Here is a 15,658-nt window from a genome sequence, read left to right as displayed (position 1 = left end):
GACGGAAACATGGATTACCACAGATAACACTGCTACTCCTACTGCTCTCTCCTCATCTGCCCACGTGTTCTCGCACACCCCGAGAGCTTCTGGTCAGCGGGGTGGTGGCACTGGGATCCTCATCTCTCCCAAGTGGACATTCTCTCTTTCTCCCCTGACCCATCTGTCTATCGCCTCCTTTGAATTCCATGCTGTCACAGTTACCAGCCCTTTCAAGCTTAACATCCTTATCATTTATCGCCCTCCAGGTTCCCTTGGAGAGTTCATCAATGAGCTTGACGCCTTGATAAGTTCCTTTCCTGAGGATGGCTCACCTCTCACAGTTCTGGGTGACTTTAACCTCCCCACGTCTACCTTTGACTCATTCCTCTCTGCCTCCTTCTTTCCACTCCTCTCCTCTTTTGACCTCACCCTCTCACCTTCCCCCCCTACTCACAAGGCAGGCAATACGCTTGACCTCATCTTTACTAGATGCTGTTCTTCCACTAATCTCATTGCAACTCCCCTCCAAGTCTCCGACCACTACCTTGTATCCTTTTCCCTCTCGCTCTCATCCAACACTTCCCACTCTGCCCCTACTCGGATGGTATCGCGCCGTCCCAACCTTCGCTCTCTCTCCCCCGCTACTCTCTCCTCTTCCATCCTATCATCTCTTCCCTCTGCTCAAACCTTCTCCAACCTATCTCCTGATTCTGCCTCCTCAACCCTCCTTTCCTCTCTTTCTGCATCCTTTGACTCTCTATGTCCCCTATCCTCCAGGCCGGCTCGGTCCTCCCCTCCTGCTCCGTGGCTCGACGACTCATTGCGAGCTCACAGAACAGGGCTCCGGGCAGCCGAGCGGAAATGGAGGAAAACTCGCCTCCCTGCGGACCTGGCATCCTTTCACTCCCTCCTCTCTACATTTTCCTCTTCTGTCTCTGCTGCTAAAGCCACTTTCTACCACTCTAAATTCCTCTAACCCTAGGAAGCTCTTTGCCACCTTCTCCTCCCTCCTGAATCCTCCTCCCCCTCCCCCCCCCCCCCCCCCCCCCCCTCCTCCCTCTCTGCGGATGACTTCGTCAACCATTTTGAAAAGAAGGTCGACGACATCCGATCCTCGTTTGCTAAGTCAAACGACACCGCTGGTTCTGCTCACACTGCCCTACCCTGTGCTTTGACCTCTTTCTCCCCTCTCTCTCCAGATGAAATCTCGCGTCTTGTGACAGCCGGCCGCCCAACAACCTGCCCGCTTGACCCTATCCCCTCCTCTCTTCTCCAGACCATTTCCGGAGACCTTCTCCCTTACCTCACCTCGCTCATCAACTCATCCTTGACCGCTGGCTACGTCCCTTCCGTCTTCAAGAGAGCGAGAGTTGCACCCCTTCTGAAAAAACCTACACTCGATCCCTCCGATGTCAACAACTACAGACCAGTATCCCTTCTTTCTTTTCTCTCAAACTCTTGAACGTGCCGTCCTTGGCCAGCTCTCCTGCTATCTCTCTCAGAATGACCTTCTTGATCCAAATCAGTCAGGTTTCAAGACTAGTCATTCAACTGAGACTGCTCTTCTCTGTGTCACGGAGGCGCTCCGCACTGCTAAAGCTAACTCTCTCTCCTCTGCTCTCATCCTTCTAGACCTATCGGCTGCCTTTGATACTGTGAACCATCAGATCCTCCTCTCCACCCTCTCCGAGTTGGGCATCTCCGGCGCGGCCCACGCTTGGATTGCGTCCTACCTGACAGGTCGCTCCTACCAGGTGGCGTGGCGAGAATCTGTCTCCGCACCACGTGCTCTCACCACTGGTGTCCCCCAGGGCTCTGTTCTAGGCCCTCTCCTATTCTCGCTATACACCAAGTCACTTGGCTCTGTCATATCCTCACATGGTCTCTCCTATCATTGCTATGCAGACGACACACAATTAATCTTCTCCTTTCCCCCTTCTGATAACCAGGTGGCGAATCGCATCTCTGCATGTCTGGCAGACATATCAGTGTGGATGACGGATCACCACCTCAAGCTGAACCTCGGCAAGACGGAGCTGCTCTTCCTCCCGGGGAAGGACTGCCCGTTCCATGATCTCGCCATCACGGTTGACAACTCCATTGTGTCCTCCTCCCAGAGTGCTAAGAACCTTGGCGTGATCCTGGACAACACCCTGTCGTTCTCAACTAACATCAAGGCGGTGACCCGTTCCTGTAGGTTCATGCTCTACAACATTCGCAGAGTACGACCCTGCCTCACACAGGAAGCGGCGCAGGTCCTAATCCAGGCACTTGTCATCTCCCGTCTGGATTACTGCAACTCGCTGTTGGCTGGGCTCCCTGCCTGTGCCATTAAACCCCTACAACTCATCCAGAACGCCGCAGCCCGTCTGGTGTTCAACCTTCCCAAGTTCTCTCACGTCACCCCGCTCCTCCGCTCTCTCCACTGGCTTCCAGTTGAAGCTCGCATCCGCTACAAGACCATGGTGCTTGCCTACGGAGCTGTGAGGGGAACGGCACCTCCGTACCTTCAGGCTCTGATCAGGCCCTACACCCAAACAAGGGCACTGCGTTCATCCACCTCTGGCCTGCTCGCCTCCCTACCTCTGAGGAAGTACTGTTCCCGCTCAGCCCAGTCAAAACTGTTCGCTGCTCTGGCACCCCAATGATGGAACAAACTCCCTCACGACGCCAGGTCAGCGGAGTCAATCACCACCTTCCGGAGACACCTGAAACCCCACCTCTTTAAGGAATACCTAGGATAGGATAAAGTAATCCTTCTAACCCCCCCCCCTTAAAAGATTTAGATGCACTATTGTAAAGTGGTTGTTCCACTGGATATCATAAGGTGAATGCACCAATTTGTAAGTCGCTCTGGATAAGAGCGTCTGCTAAATGTAATGTAAATGTAATGTAATGTTCACGTCGTTTGTTATTTTGTAGTTTGTTCAAGTGTTTTTCGTCTTCGTTTAAATAAACGTGATTATGTCTTTAAACTATGCTGCATATTGGTCCGATCCTTGCTCCTCTTCAGATGAGGAGAAAGACGAGCGTTACAGACTCATTGAAGAATTCTTCCAGTATGGGGTGAGTAATCGCTGATGTCAAGAAGCTCTTTTCGGTCATAAGACACGGTGGCAGAAACATTATGTACAAAATAACTTGCGAAAAAACATGCACAATAGCACAATTGGTTACAGGATCGTAAAACGGCAGCCATCTCCTTTGGCGCCATTATCATCGCCATTATTATCGCCATTTTTCAAGTCAACATTCTCTGGTGTGTTATTCCCATGTTAGTACATTTATCAGCCAAAACATGACACCCATCCTGTATTCAAGAGCATGTTGTGTCTCAATAACATATGTGTATATAAAAATAAAATACAAATCGGAGTTTACGCTTTTAGATAATTGATGTTAAAGGATAAAAAGTAAATTTTCTATTAAAAAACATGTTTTTCAAGAAATTATAAAATAGTTTGACTAACCCTGTTAGTAAGCTTTAAAATGATATCAAACTCAACTGTTGATTTTTTCCAGTGAAGAACACATGGCTGTCTCATGGTATGGTGGGGTATGCAAAATGGGTCAAATTTGAGCACCTTTATCTATTGAATGTTTTGGCATTAAGGTTCAAAAATCCACTTTCTGAGCACTTCTACAATGGTCAAATATGTATGGATGGTTCTGTTCAAATCAATGGAGGTGCTGTCAAAAAGTGATTGAATTGAAATTGATTCACCATATAGGTTGGTAGGTGGAGAAGGAAGTGGGGTGAAACCATTAGGTTATGTCAATGGAGGGAGGGGGCATACTGTATGCATATGTGGTTAAATGTAGATTTGGTGACTTAGTATATCTATCCATATTTACAAACATGGTCCTGGCCACCTACACTATACAATGAAGTGATGAAAGAGAGGGAGGGGGCTGGGGGTTAAAGGTAACATAAGCTAGTTGTGGGAGGGGCTATGTTAGGAGAGAGACCGGTGCCTCTTGGGAGCTACACTATCTACAGAGATATTTTTGGTAATTATTAAACCTTCAACCATGACATTAGCACTGTCTTACTCTGAGGCGAGCCAAACCAAGCTTTACTGAGCCGGCCTGGTTACACATCCACCACTTTCAGGACGGTTTAGACAATGTGAAAAGAAACTATCTGATCCAACACAGTTTGGTTTCGGTCAACACAATCATGTAAAATGGATAACATAGTGGTTAGTTGTTGGTTGCCAGTGGTTACCTGCAGGCTGGTGGACTGGTCGGAGAAGGGTGAGCTGAAGAAGGTGGTCACGATGCCCATGACTGTCTCGGTCACGTAGCTCTCCAGGACCGTGTCGGCGTGTTTGCGGTCACTCGTGTTGTTGCACACCTGCAGAAGTCACAAGGTCAAGAAGGTGACCACAACTCATTCCTGTTTCACCTGCAGTTGTACTGCAATTATAACATCTACACAGTCTGAATACTGAAATGAACGCAGGCCTACGTACAGTATAGTACAGTACAGGAGGATAAACTGTGTTATGCTAATAATTATACTATTGTGCTCCAATGATGCCTTGTAAATTAGTTTAATTGAAACCCTGACCCAAACTCATCAGTCATTCAGACATAGAACTATTGTGTAAGTGTTGTCCCTCACCCTGCAGATGTCCACCAGGAAGTTCTCAAAGAGCTTCCACATGTGGTTGCTGGTGTAGATCTCCTTCATCTCCACCTCTGTGTCCACATAGCAGTGGTTCAGGAAGTTGATGTAGGCTATCTTCACCTGGAAGGACAGGATTAAATACCATCATTACACCCTGTCTATGCCCCTAGGAGTTGTTTTACAATGATGAAGAATGCATCTTGATTGTAGCTTTGGCCTGGGCTGGAGTACAGTGGCATGATGTTAGTTGACATGGTTATACTGGGTTTGTTCCCATAGAGTGAGGCTCAAAACTGTCTAACACAGAGAAGATGACAGCTAGTGGACAATTAGTTGTCCACAAGAGTGAAACGGGGACGAGGGCATACAGGCCTTTGTGGGGACGGTTAGTTGATAATTGGTACTGTTGGCTTGTGATGTCTTGGGGACCCATAGCCCCCTGCTATAGACCTTCAAGTCTAACCCTAATCCCCACCCTTCTCTCTCTGCATCTTCCATCCTGCATCTCCTCAGCTCACCTCAGGGATACAGTCCTCGTGGGTGACCACCCTCACTATGTCGTCCAGAGGCAGCAGAGAGTTACATTTGATCTCAGTGTAGACGTTCTTTCCCTCAGTGCAGACAGCCAGCAGCTCTACCAGGTGAATGTGGTACATCAGAGGACTGTTCTGATCCATACGGTCCCGCTCCGACCGCATCATCGTCACCAGGGTCTGGAAGGACGCACGGTCGTTGTAGAACACCAGCACATCCTCGCCAGCGTTCACCAACTATGGAGGAGAGAGGGACAGAAAATAAATAAAAATATAGAGAGTCAATGGAGGGTACAGGGTAGGTTGAAAAGGGATGGTCAAATATGTCCGAATAGGATTAGTTGGTGATCGACTTGAGTTGCATATGATTTGGTATTAAGGTATTAAGTTGTAGAAATAGACAACTCTTTTAGAATGACAAATTAACTGTCTTGAAAAGAGTAAACTAGAATGAAACGTTGACAAATACACATGCTGAGGTTATTACTGAAAAAAGACCTCAGCCATGACGATGTCTTGACACTTCTTAATGAACTTGCTCTCGGCCTTGACGATGGTCTGCAGGAACTTGAGGTACTGGACGTTGCGGCCGTGCGTCTCGATGCAGTGGACAAAGTGCTGCACCACTCGCTCATTGATCTCACTGCACAGCTGGAAGTTATTCATGAAGATATGCTGCATGGTGACTGCCTCGAGGATCTGTAAGGGGGGAAGAGAGAGAAGAGGGGGAGGGAGAGAGAGAAAGAAAGAGTAGAAGAGATGGTTAGAGTAAGACAGTGTTAATGTCATGGTAAGAGTAAGAACAGTGGTGAGGTCATGGTGGGTCAGTGTAGTCTGTCTCACCCCTGGATTGAGGAACAAGTTGATGTGTTTGTGGAGCAGGGCCTGGTTCTGCTGGTTCCCTGCACAGAAGTTCTGCAGGAATTGGTGGGCCAGCTTCATGATCTCCTGCATACGCACATCCTCCCCCTGGAGACAACACCGAGGATGAAAGGATGGAGAGCACACAAACACACCTCTACAAACACACCCACACAAACAAACACAGTACCTTCTCATAGGGGATCTGCAGTAACTCCAGCACCACGGTGTGAGCCCCCATGTTCCTGAGGAGTCTCTGCTGCTGCTTCTTACTCTTCCTGCCGGACAGACTCTCCTGAACACACAGCCTACTGAGACGCAGCAGAATCTACACACACACACACACACACACACACACACACACACACACACACACACACACACACACACACACACACACACACACACACACACACACACACACACACACACACACACACACACACACACACACGTAGATAGAGCTTCACGATGTTAACCATAGCTCTAGCTCTATCATACCTATATGATAATACAGTATAATGAAAAGTTAAAAAGACTGTTTAGACTTCACCTCCTTCACCACTCTGTAGTTGTAGCTGCTGGTGCTCTCTGGTTTCTTTGGTTTGTCTGAGCCACTTGAGTTGGAGTCACCCTAAAGAATAAGACCATTAGCCAATGCATCTCTCCCAAAAGATAGCTAGCAGGCTAACACCAACGCTCTATTGCCATAGTTTAACACATAGAGCTAAGCACTAGGTGGCTAACTCCTTTTCTGTGGATGCCTACTACCGTACCTTCTTGGACTACTACCGTACCTTCTTGGACTACTACCGTACCTTCTTGGACTACCACCGTACCTTCTTGGAATACCACCGTACCTTCTTGGACTACCACCGTACCTTCTTGGACTACCACCGTACCTTCTTGGACTACCACCGTACCTTCTTGGACTACTACCGTACCTTGTTGGACTACTACCGTACCTTCTTGGACTACTACTGTACCTTCTTGGACTACTACCGTACCTTCTTGGACTACTACCGTACCGCATGTTGGAGCTCAAAGCATAATATTTTCACTGTACCCTGCAACCCTGTACATGTGCCTATCAAACACTCTGAATCTGAATCTACTACTGTACCTTCTCGGGCTACTACCGTACCTTCTTGGACTACTACCGTACCGCATGTTGGAGCTCAAAGCATAATATTTTCACTGTACCCTGCAACCCTGTACATGTGCCTATCAAACACTCTGAATCTGAATCTACTACTGTACCTTCTCGGGCTACTACCGTACCTTTTTGTGTTGAGACTCGGCAGAGTGTTCCCCAGTGTCCATGCCCTCGTCTGGCCCCAGTCTCTTATAGACCCACAGCTCAGACTTCTCCACAATGGAGCGTAGCTGGTCCAGGTCTGACTTGATCTGTTTGTAGTTTTCCACATCCTGACTGGTCACCAGCAACTGGACCTGGAGGCATGGGCAACACACCAGTAGGACACCAGTATGGAGGATACCAGATGTGGGATGGTTGCATGGTGTTTATGATTAGAGATGAACAAGAGTTTTACCTGGTCATGTGACTGGACTAGGATCAACTCTGGGCCCTAGTTGGAGTGTATATCTACAGGTTTTCCTGGTCAGGTCATGGAGTCATTTACTGGTCAAGCATGACTAATGCCCTACCGGGTACTTATAGTCTGTTAGGATAATTGGAATTACTCTAAGAATATTAGGTAAGTGAGTAATGGGGTCATTGGTAGGCTACACAGTGTAATGGTATGACTATTCTGTATGTATGACAGTATGACTAATAGGACTACATTTAACATTTTAGTCATTTAGCAGACATTCGTATTCAGAAAAACACACAATAAGTGCATAATAATATGTCCAAATAAGCAGAGGTGTGGACTCGAGTCACATGACTTGGACTCGAGTCAGACTCGAGTCACAAATATGATGACTTGCAACTCGACTTTGACTTTAACACCAATGACTCGTGACTTGACTTGGACTTGAGCCTTTTGACTTGAACTGACTTGATACCCTCCCCAAGCCCAAATATTAAAAATGATGCTATTAAAAAAAGTGTGCAGCGCATCAACTCTTCATTTAACAGATTACAGTTTGAATTGGACAGCAGCCAATCAAATTGTGGCAGCTGAGAAAAAGTTGTGTGTGGCAGTGCAGAGGAACGTCGGCAGGTGAATTCAGATGGAGCCCTTGGAAAGATGATACCCCAAATTATTATTTTCGGAAATAAAGACTACGCTGTAGTCAACAAAAAACGGATTGCAACTTGCAAAACATGCGGTAAGAAAATTACAGATGGAGGCGCAACAACTTCCAACTTTGTTTGACATTTGAAGCTGCACAAAGAACGGTAAGTCGTGGCTAATATAGCCAACAGCTATATATTTTATTACTTTACTGGTGTATCATGTAGGCTAACGTAACGTTAAATCAATGAGCCTCCACACAGTCAGTCAGTGCGGGAACGTGATCATTGCACCCAAGATTGAGCTACAACAGGCTAGGCAGTTGGTAGCCTAAATCCTGCCTGATGTTACTGCTGTTCCTGAAACCATTGACATACGTTAGCCTACTGTAACCACACAGAGGGAGAGAGTGTGTGTGTGTGTGTGTGTGTGTGTGTGTGTGTGTGTGTGTGTGTGTGTGTGTGTGTGTGTGTGTGTGTGTGTGTTAAGGTTGGGCGATTGTGTACAAGCCTACATTGCACGATTGCGCCGGGGCGGGTCTTTCTTATGGCTACCCATGTATTTCCATGGACATATAAAGTTTATTTGGAAAGTAATAAATATATATATTTTTTTAAAAGCATTCATGATTTGCGTAAATGTATTATACAAACTATTACTCTTGTTAAAAATATGAAATGCTATTACATTTGGTGAAGAGCACATTATGACTTGTTAAGGACTCGAAACTCAAAGTTTAGGACTTGAGACTTGACTTAAGACTTGTTGGTCTTGACTTGGGACTCGAGTGCTAAGACTTGAGACTTACTTGTGACTTGTAAAACAATGACTGTGTCCCACCTCTGCAAATTAGTATAGCTAATGGGTATGCTTTTGTGATGCATGAATCAGCTCAAAACGCTGGTCTTTCTGTTTATACAATCTACTCATGCATTTAGAATTGGCTACTTTAAATGAGATGTGGGTCATCATTTCTATTATATTACATTAGGCGGGTGAAGGTCAGTACATTTTTTACTGCAGGTCAGATGCGGATCAAAAAGATCCCTGGCCTATGCATCATTAGTATATACAGTATACTAGTTGTATGGTGGGTGGGTAGCAGTAGAGTACCTGTTTGAAGGCCTGTAGAACCTCCTGTCTCTGGCTGAAGTGTCTGAAGAGCAGGTGGAGGGCTCGGGATACCAGGGGAGGGTAGTCATGCATGGTCAGGTGGAGGAGGACCCTCAGGAAGGTCCTACCACCATCATCGTCTAGGTCCAACGGGGTGTTCTCCTCACTGGGTGTGGGCACACAAGCACACATATTTGAACACATTCACAAACACACACAACAAACTGAATTGGCCGTGTCAAGTATGAAAAATGAACTGAAATGAGCCAGACTAATTGTTGCAGGTTTAGCGTATCACAACAGTTACCTTCCACCAAATATCCCCTCTGCCTGCTCCTCTATGTTCTCAAAGTCCAGAGCTCCTGAGAAAACAATTCAGTGACCTTAGAAACACACAAAGAGGTGTCATGCCAAGTGATGGCTGCCATAAGATGAATTCTTCTCCCACCTGGCATGTTGTTTGGTCCCTCATGGGTTCCTGCTATAGACAGATCTGACTGGGAGTTGCTCTCATCAAATTCCCTCTTAAAGATACACAGCAAACAGGAGATCCGGTAGTCCAGACGCACATTCAGAATGAACTGCAGAGAGACGGGAGGAACATGACACATACTAAATGAGTAAGACTATTGTATAGTAGAGGGATTATATTAGGATAAGCAATGGGGGATATGGATGAGTGGTTGGGGATAAGGAGGGTAACCAAGTTCGGGGGAAGGACATTTGCAAAGGAGTGTATACAGTATGTCCACTGCATGTATGCATCGATAGTGATGTGTGTGTGTGTGTGTGTGTGTGTGTGTGTGTGTGTGTGTGTGCCTTTCTACCTGTAGTATCTCTATGATCTTGAGCTTGGTGTCCATGACAAGGATGTCCTGTTTCTCCGGCTCTGTTTGGGTCTTGACCTGGTCCCCGTTGGGGGGGTTGATGGGGTTGGTGGGCAGGAAACCCCCTCCTCTCAGGACCACCTGGGTCATCAGCTCCCCCACTCCATGGATGGAGCGCATCACGTTACTGCCTGGAAACGCACGCAGGCACACATGATTGGGCCATCCATCATGTATTAGAGAGCACAATTGTTCGGTCCTTTGTTGGCCATGGGGTGAATAATGCTCAAGCTCAGGGTTGCAAAATCCCAGAATCTCTGAGAAAAACCTGGGAACTTTAGGAATGTTTCTGGAAATTTGCAACTCTATTCAAGCCCCACTGATGTTTGATCTTTCACCCCTCTGGGGGGCAGTGTGTTACTGTGCCCTACCTTTAGTCTCGTCTCCCTTCTCCAGCTTGTTGATGGGGAAGATGGTGGTGACGTGGACACAGTCCAGGATGGCTAGTAGGATCTTGGTCAGCCTCAGCAGGTCACTGAAGTTGTAGAAGCCAAAGTAGATGAGGTTCCTGGATAGATTCACTACCTGGGAACAGACCGAAAGAAATGGGAAGAGAGAACAAAGCTAGTGCAAATCCATGTCCTACTGAGACTCATTCTGCTATGACCAATAGGGGTTGAGTCTCTAGATGGACTGACCAATTACCTCGAAGGTTAGTTTGTTCTTCTCCTTGTCGGCGAATGGGAAGCTCTGACACACCACGTCTCTTAGGTAGTTCTCGACAAACTCCATGGTCAGGGCAAAACGCTCCTTGATCTCATCCTTGGATGTGCCGTCGTTGTCATAGCTGGTAGCAAGGGATACAGGTAGGGGACAGGTGACAACTTATGACTAACTCTTACCATGTTAATGCTACTCTCACACTACACAAGACTGATAAGGCTATGACATTGTATTCACTCCTACACTCCACTTACTCCCTTCCTGATGGCCATTGGACATGATAGTCATTCCTTTCCTCAACCCTGATAGGCCATTGTCTCAGCTACTAAATCCTTTCCCCAACCCTGATAGGCCGTCGGCCCTGCCACTCACTCGTCAATGGCGATCTCGGAGGGGATCTCAGACCAGAGGCGGGCATACTTTACAGGCGTGACCTGTTCCTGGGGGTCGCGGTCCACATGCATGTGCAGCATCATGCGGCAGAAGGAAGCGCGCAGGTCGTAAGGCAGGTCCTCATCAGACATGCAGCGCAGGATCAAGTCCACGTCCAGCTGGCCAGAGATCTTATTGATGGCCAAGTACTGACGATCCAGACACATCCGCGCAAACAGGTTCAGCTGGTACCTGGGAGAGAAAGGCGTAGGGACAGGGGCAACATTGCGTAGATATTTAGAGACACAGAGGCAAGGAGGGAGACAACAAACAGAAAGGTTAATGGTGCATACTGGTTCTCTACTTCCTGGTACTTTAATAATCAATTCATATCATTAGTTTCAGAATAAAAGTGGACTATGAATGATTTCATTTATATTGGACCTTTTCCAAGTACTCATAGGAACTTCTAAGGGGAGAGGGAGTGGGTACTTACCTCATCCACTCCCAATGTGCAGGATCCCATTTCCAAAAGCAAGGATGAAACCAGCATATACACACACTAGCATCTCGACCAACACAGAAGTTATTGACCGTCTACAGTCACAGACAGTAAAGAGGAGAAAAGGCCGGGTGTTGTTTCTGACCTGTAGTAGCTGACCACCTCTTGGTCCTCCTTGGCGCCCTCCTTGGCATCCTGGGCAAGTTCTCTGATGCTCTTACTTCTGATCTCCTTACTGCTGTCCTTCCAGAACAGCCACACCTCCTCCTCGTCCTCCTCAGACTCCACTGAGTTCTCTCCGATGGACGCTCCCTCGATCTCAAACCTTGACAGCACCAATCTGGGGAGGGGAGAAGTTTTCCCTATAAGAACAGATCTAGGATCAGATTACCCTATCAGCAATAATTATCAGGGGGGAAACAACATCTGGTCAGCAGTCCAAACACTTAAAAGACACACCCTATCCCCTCTGATGACGTATCATGAAGTGTGACGAGTATACACTTGCAGGGCAAGGGGCAAGGGAGTAAGGAATGATTTTTTAAATGGACCACCCTTACACGGTGATTGTGTTTTCAGCCACTGGTAGCTTGTGGGTGCTTTATATGCGCTACAGTCAATTATGATTGCATGTCCACTTATATTAACTATAGAATTATTAATATACGCCTACTGTATGATAGCTAGCAAATTAATTATTGTACATCGTACAGTTTCAGGCCCCGGAGTGAACATAATTGTACACTCGCAAAGCTGACTAAAAACGAGGGCTGAGGGGCTTACGTTACAAACTTCCCTTGCTTGGCTAATCATTTGGACCGCCCGCCAAGATGGTGACGGGGATTCCCCCAAAGGCATAAGGCGAGGGTAAGTGAAAGAGGGTGTCTTTTATGAGTTTGAACCGCAGCCCTGATTTCAAAACTTAGACAGCACCAGTCTGGGGAGGAGAGGAACAGTGCTAGGCCCTCTAGCCACAGATCTAGGTTCAGATTACCCAATCACCCATCACAACCATGACTATTCAGGGAGTGGAAACAGTATGATCTCAAACCTGGACAGCACCAGTCTTGTACCAGCCCTGCTCGGAAACACTGGTAAAGTAAATGTGGTCTAAATTGAAGACCAAACGCGGATTAGCTGAATCAGGTGTGTTGGAGCTGGGCTAGAACAAAAGCCTGCACACACAGCCAGTTGACCATCCTTGAGGTACATACAAACATGTTGGCGTGACGATACACACTACTAACACATTTAGGGGAAAGGGGGGATACCTAGTCAGTTGCAGAACTGAATGCATTCAATCGAAATGTGTCTTCCTTATTTAACTCAACCACTCTGAATCAGAGAGGTGCGGGGGGCTGCCTTAATCCACGTCATCGGCCTCATATAGCTCGGGAATACACTTTGGTTGAACCAAAAAGCTTCACATGGAGTTCTGAGAGTAAACCTGCCTCTTCATTTGTGTAGCACTGAGAACAGAACACATAGGTACAAATTAATGCAAGCCTTGCACTTTCAAGCCATGGCACACATGGAGATATTAAGTGCTTTGCAGTCGGCAAGCATTGTTTTGTCTGAAAGAACAGACGTTTACTGAATGGCTACATGTTGTTCTCTACTACAGTGCCTTCAGAAAGTATTCATGCCCCTTGACTTATTCCACATTGTGCTGAGTTATACAGCTCAAATTCAAAATTGATTTAAAAAAAAGTATCTACACACAATACCCTATAATGACAGGGTGAAAACATGCTTTTAGAAATTATTGAAAATGTATTGAAAATGAAATAGAGAAATATCTAATTAATAAAAGTTCACACACCTGAGTCAATACTTCGTAGAGCCACATTTGGCATCTTTCTGAGTAAGTCTCTAAGAGCTTTCCATACCTGGATTGTGCAACATTTTCCCATTATTCTTTTCAAAATTCTTCAAGCTCTATCAAATTGGTTGTTGATCATTGCTAGACAACCATTTTCAGGTCTTGACATAGATTTTCAAGCAGATTTAAGTCAAAACTTTAACTCTGCCAGTCAGGAACATTCACCATCTTCTTGGTAAGCAACTCCAGGATAGATTTGGCCCTGTGTTGTAGGTTATTGTCATGCTGAAAGGTGAATTCTTCTCCCAGTTTCCAGTGGAAAGCAGACTAAACCAGATTATCCTCTAGGATTTTGTCTGTGCTTAGCTCCCTTCTGTTTATTTTTTATCCTGAAAATCTCCCCAGTCCTTAACGATTACAAGCATACCCACAGGATGATGTAGCCACCACTATGACTGAAAATATGGAGTGGTACTCAGTAATGTGCTGTATTGGATTTGCCCCAAACATAACACTTTGTATTCAGGAGAAAAAGTTAATTGCTTTACCAATTTCTTTGTTGCAATATTTCTTTAGCACCTTGTTGTAAACAGGAATCATGTTTTAGAATATGTTTTATTCTATTCAGGTTCCTTATTTTCACTCTGTCAATTAGGATAGTAATGTGGAGTAACTACAATGTTGATCCATCCTCACTTTTCTCCTATCACAGCCAATAAACTCTGTAATTGTTTTAAAGTCACCACTGGCCTCATGGTGAAATCCCTGAGTGGTTTCCTTCCTCTCCGGCAACTGAGTTAGGAAGGACTGGGTGTATTGATCTTTGTAGTGACTGGGTCTATTGATAGACCATCCAATGTGTAATTAATAACTTCACCATGCTCAAAGGGATATTCAGTGTCTGCTTTTTTTCTTTTTACCCATCTACCAATAGGTGCCCTTCTTTGTGAGCATTGGAAACCCTCCCTGGTCTTTGTGGTTGAATTTCACTGCTCAACTGAGGGACATTACAGATAATTGTGTGTGGGGTACAGAGATGAGGTAGTCATTCAAAATTCATGCGAGTCAATATAATTTGTTATGTGAGTGTTAAGCAAATTTTTACTCTTGAACTTATTTAGGCTTGCCATAATAAAGGGGTTGAATACTTATTGACTCAAGACATTTCAGCTGTTTTAATTCATTTGTAAACATTTGGAAAAACATTCCACTTTGACATTATGGGTATTGTGTGTAGGCCAGCGACAAAAAAAAAATCTAAATTTAATTCATTTTAAATTCAGGCTGTAACACATCAAAATGTGCCTTTTCTGAAGGCACTGTATATTGCTAAATGACCATACCATATATTATTATTATTAACCATAAACCTGGTTGTGTGTGCAGGCTGGACCATCCTATGCTGCATGATGGTAATGTGGAATAAGTCAAGGGGTGTGAATACTTTCTGAAGGCACTGTAGATAGGCATGTCCATTAGGACAACCATGAGGACTCATTGTTCTGTAGAGCTCAAGGTCATCGTGTGGGTGCTCCAGGAGTAAACACCTCCATCATATTGTCACCTTGAGCAACTTGATCTGTACGACTGAAAGAGATCCAACTGAACACACTTCACTAAAGAGAGTAGTACTGCACTGAATATCGAGCTCTTTTTCTACCATAATAGAACAACCTGTGATAGACTATAGACCAACAACCACTGGATATTGTTAACTGTTTAGAAAATATGTTTCTATAAGGTATTGATTGATTCTTCAAAGGAAAAGAGGAGAGGAATGGAGAGGCGAGGAGGCATACTTAGTCTCTATGAGGATGTCTCCGTTGGTGGGGTCCAGGACTGCGTTACAGATGAGCTCCTGGGTTACAGGGATAGACTTGTTCATAGACACACACAAGTCAGACAGGTAGTCCAGGAACCTGGAAGACACACACAGATCATTCAATGGACAAAGACGTTCACATGTACACAAAAACAAACACATGTTTCTATAGACTTATGATCAGTCTCCAATAAAAATTTCCCCAAAAGCTTAACTTGACCCCAATTAAATGACAGAGGAAAACATACCATCTGACCTTAAGCA

The 15,658-nt window shown here is 45.7% G+C and overlaps 1 protein-coding gene across 1 annotated transcript in view; it reads right to left on the bottom strand.

Moving 5' to 3' along the window:
• The window catches only part of LOC120065278 (inositol 1,4,5-trisphosphate receptor type 1-like), a 169,000-nt gene that overhangs the window by 89,111 nt on the left and 64,231 nt on the right, over nt 1-15,658 (bottom strand). Inside the window, exons 18-34 of the mRNA XM_039016143.1 lie at nt 15,372-15,491; nt 11,896-12,090; nt 11,249-11,500; nt 10,859-11,000; nt 10,585-10,738; nt 10,154-10,344; nt 9,775-9,907; nt 9,634-9,688; nt 9,327-9,492; nt 7,291-7,461; nt 6,563-6,643; nt 6,200-6,337; nt 5,992-6,117; nt 5,647-5,847; nt 5,134-5,385; nt 4,610-4,735; nt 4,211-4,339 (exon numbers count right to left, since the gene is read on the bottom strand). Coding sequence (XP_038872071.1) covers nt 4,211-4,339; nt 4,610-4,735; nt 5,134-5,385; nt 5,647-5,847; nt 5,992-6,117; nt 6,200-6,337; nt 6,563-6,643; nt 7,291-7,461; nt 9,327-9,492; nt 9,634-9,688; nt 9,775-9,907; nt 10,154-10,344; nt 10,585-10,738; nt 10,859-11,000; nt 11,249-11,500; nt 11,896-12,090; nt 15,372-15,491 — 2,632 coding nt within the window. The remainder of the gene's footprint in view (nt 1-4,210; nt 4,340-4,609; nt 4,736-5,133; nt 5,386-5,646; nt 5,848-5,991; nt 6,118-6,199; nt 6,338-6,562; nt 6,644-7,290; nt 7,462-9,326; nt 9,493-9,633; nt 9,689-9,774; nt 9,908-10,153; nt 10,345-10,584; nt 10,739-10,858; nt 11,001-11,248; nt 11,501-11,895; nt 12,091-15,371; nt 15,492-15,658) is intronic.

This window comes from Salvelinus namaycush, chromosome 20 (genome assembly GCF_016432855.1).
Source record: "Salvelinus namaycush isolate Seneca chromosome 20, SaNama_1.0, whole genome shotgun sequence".
NCBI classification, from domain to species: Eukaryota; Metazoa; Chordata; class Actinopteri; order Salmoniformes; family Salmonidae; genus Salvelinus; species Salvelinus namaycush.
The sequence above is the reverse complement of the archived record's forward strand: the minus strand, read 5'-3'. Positions and strand labels throughout refer to the sequence as shown.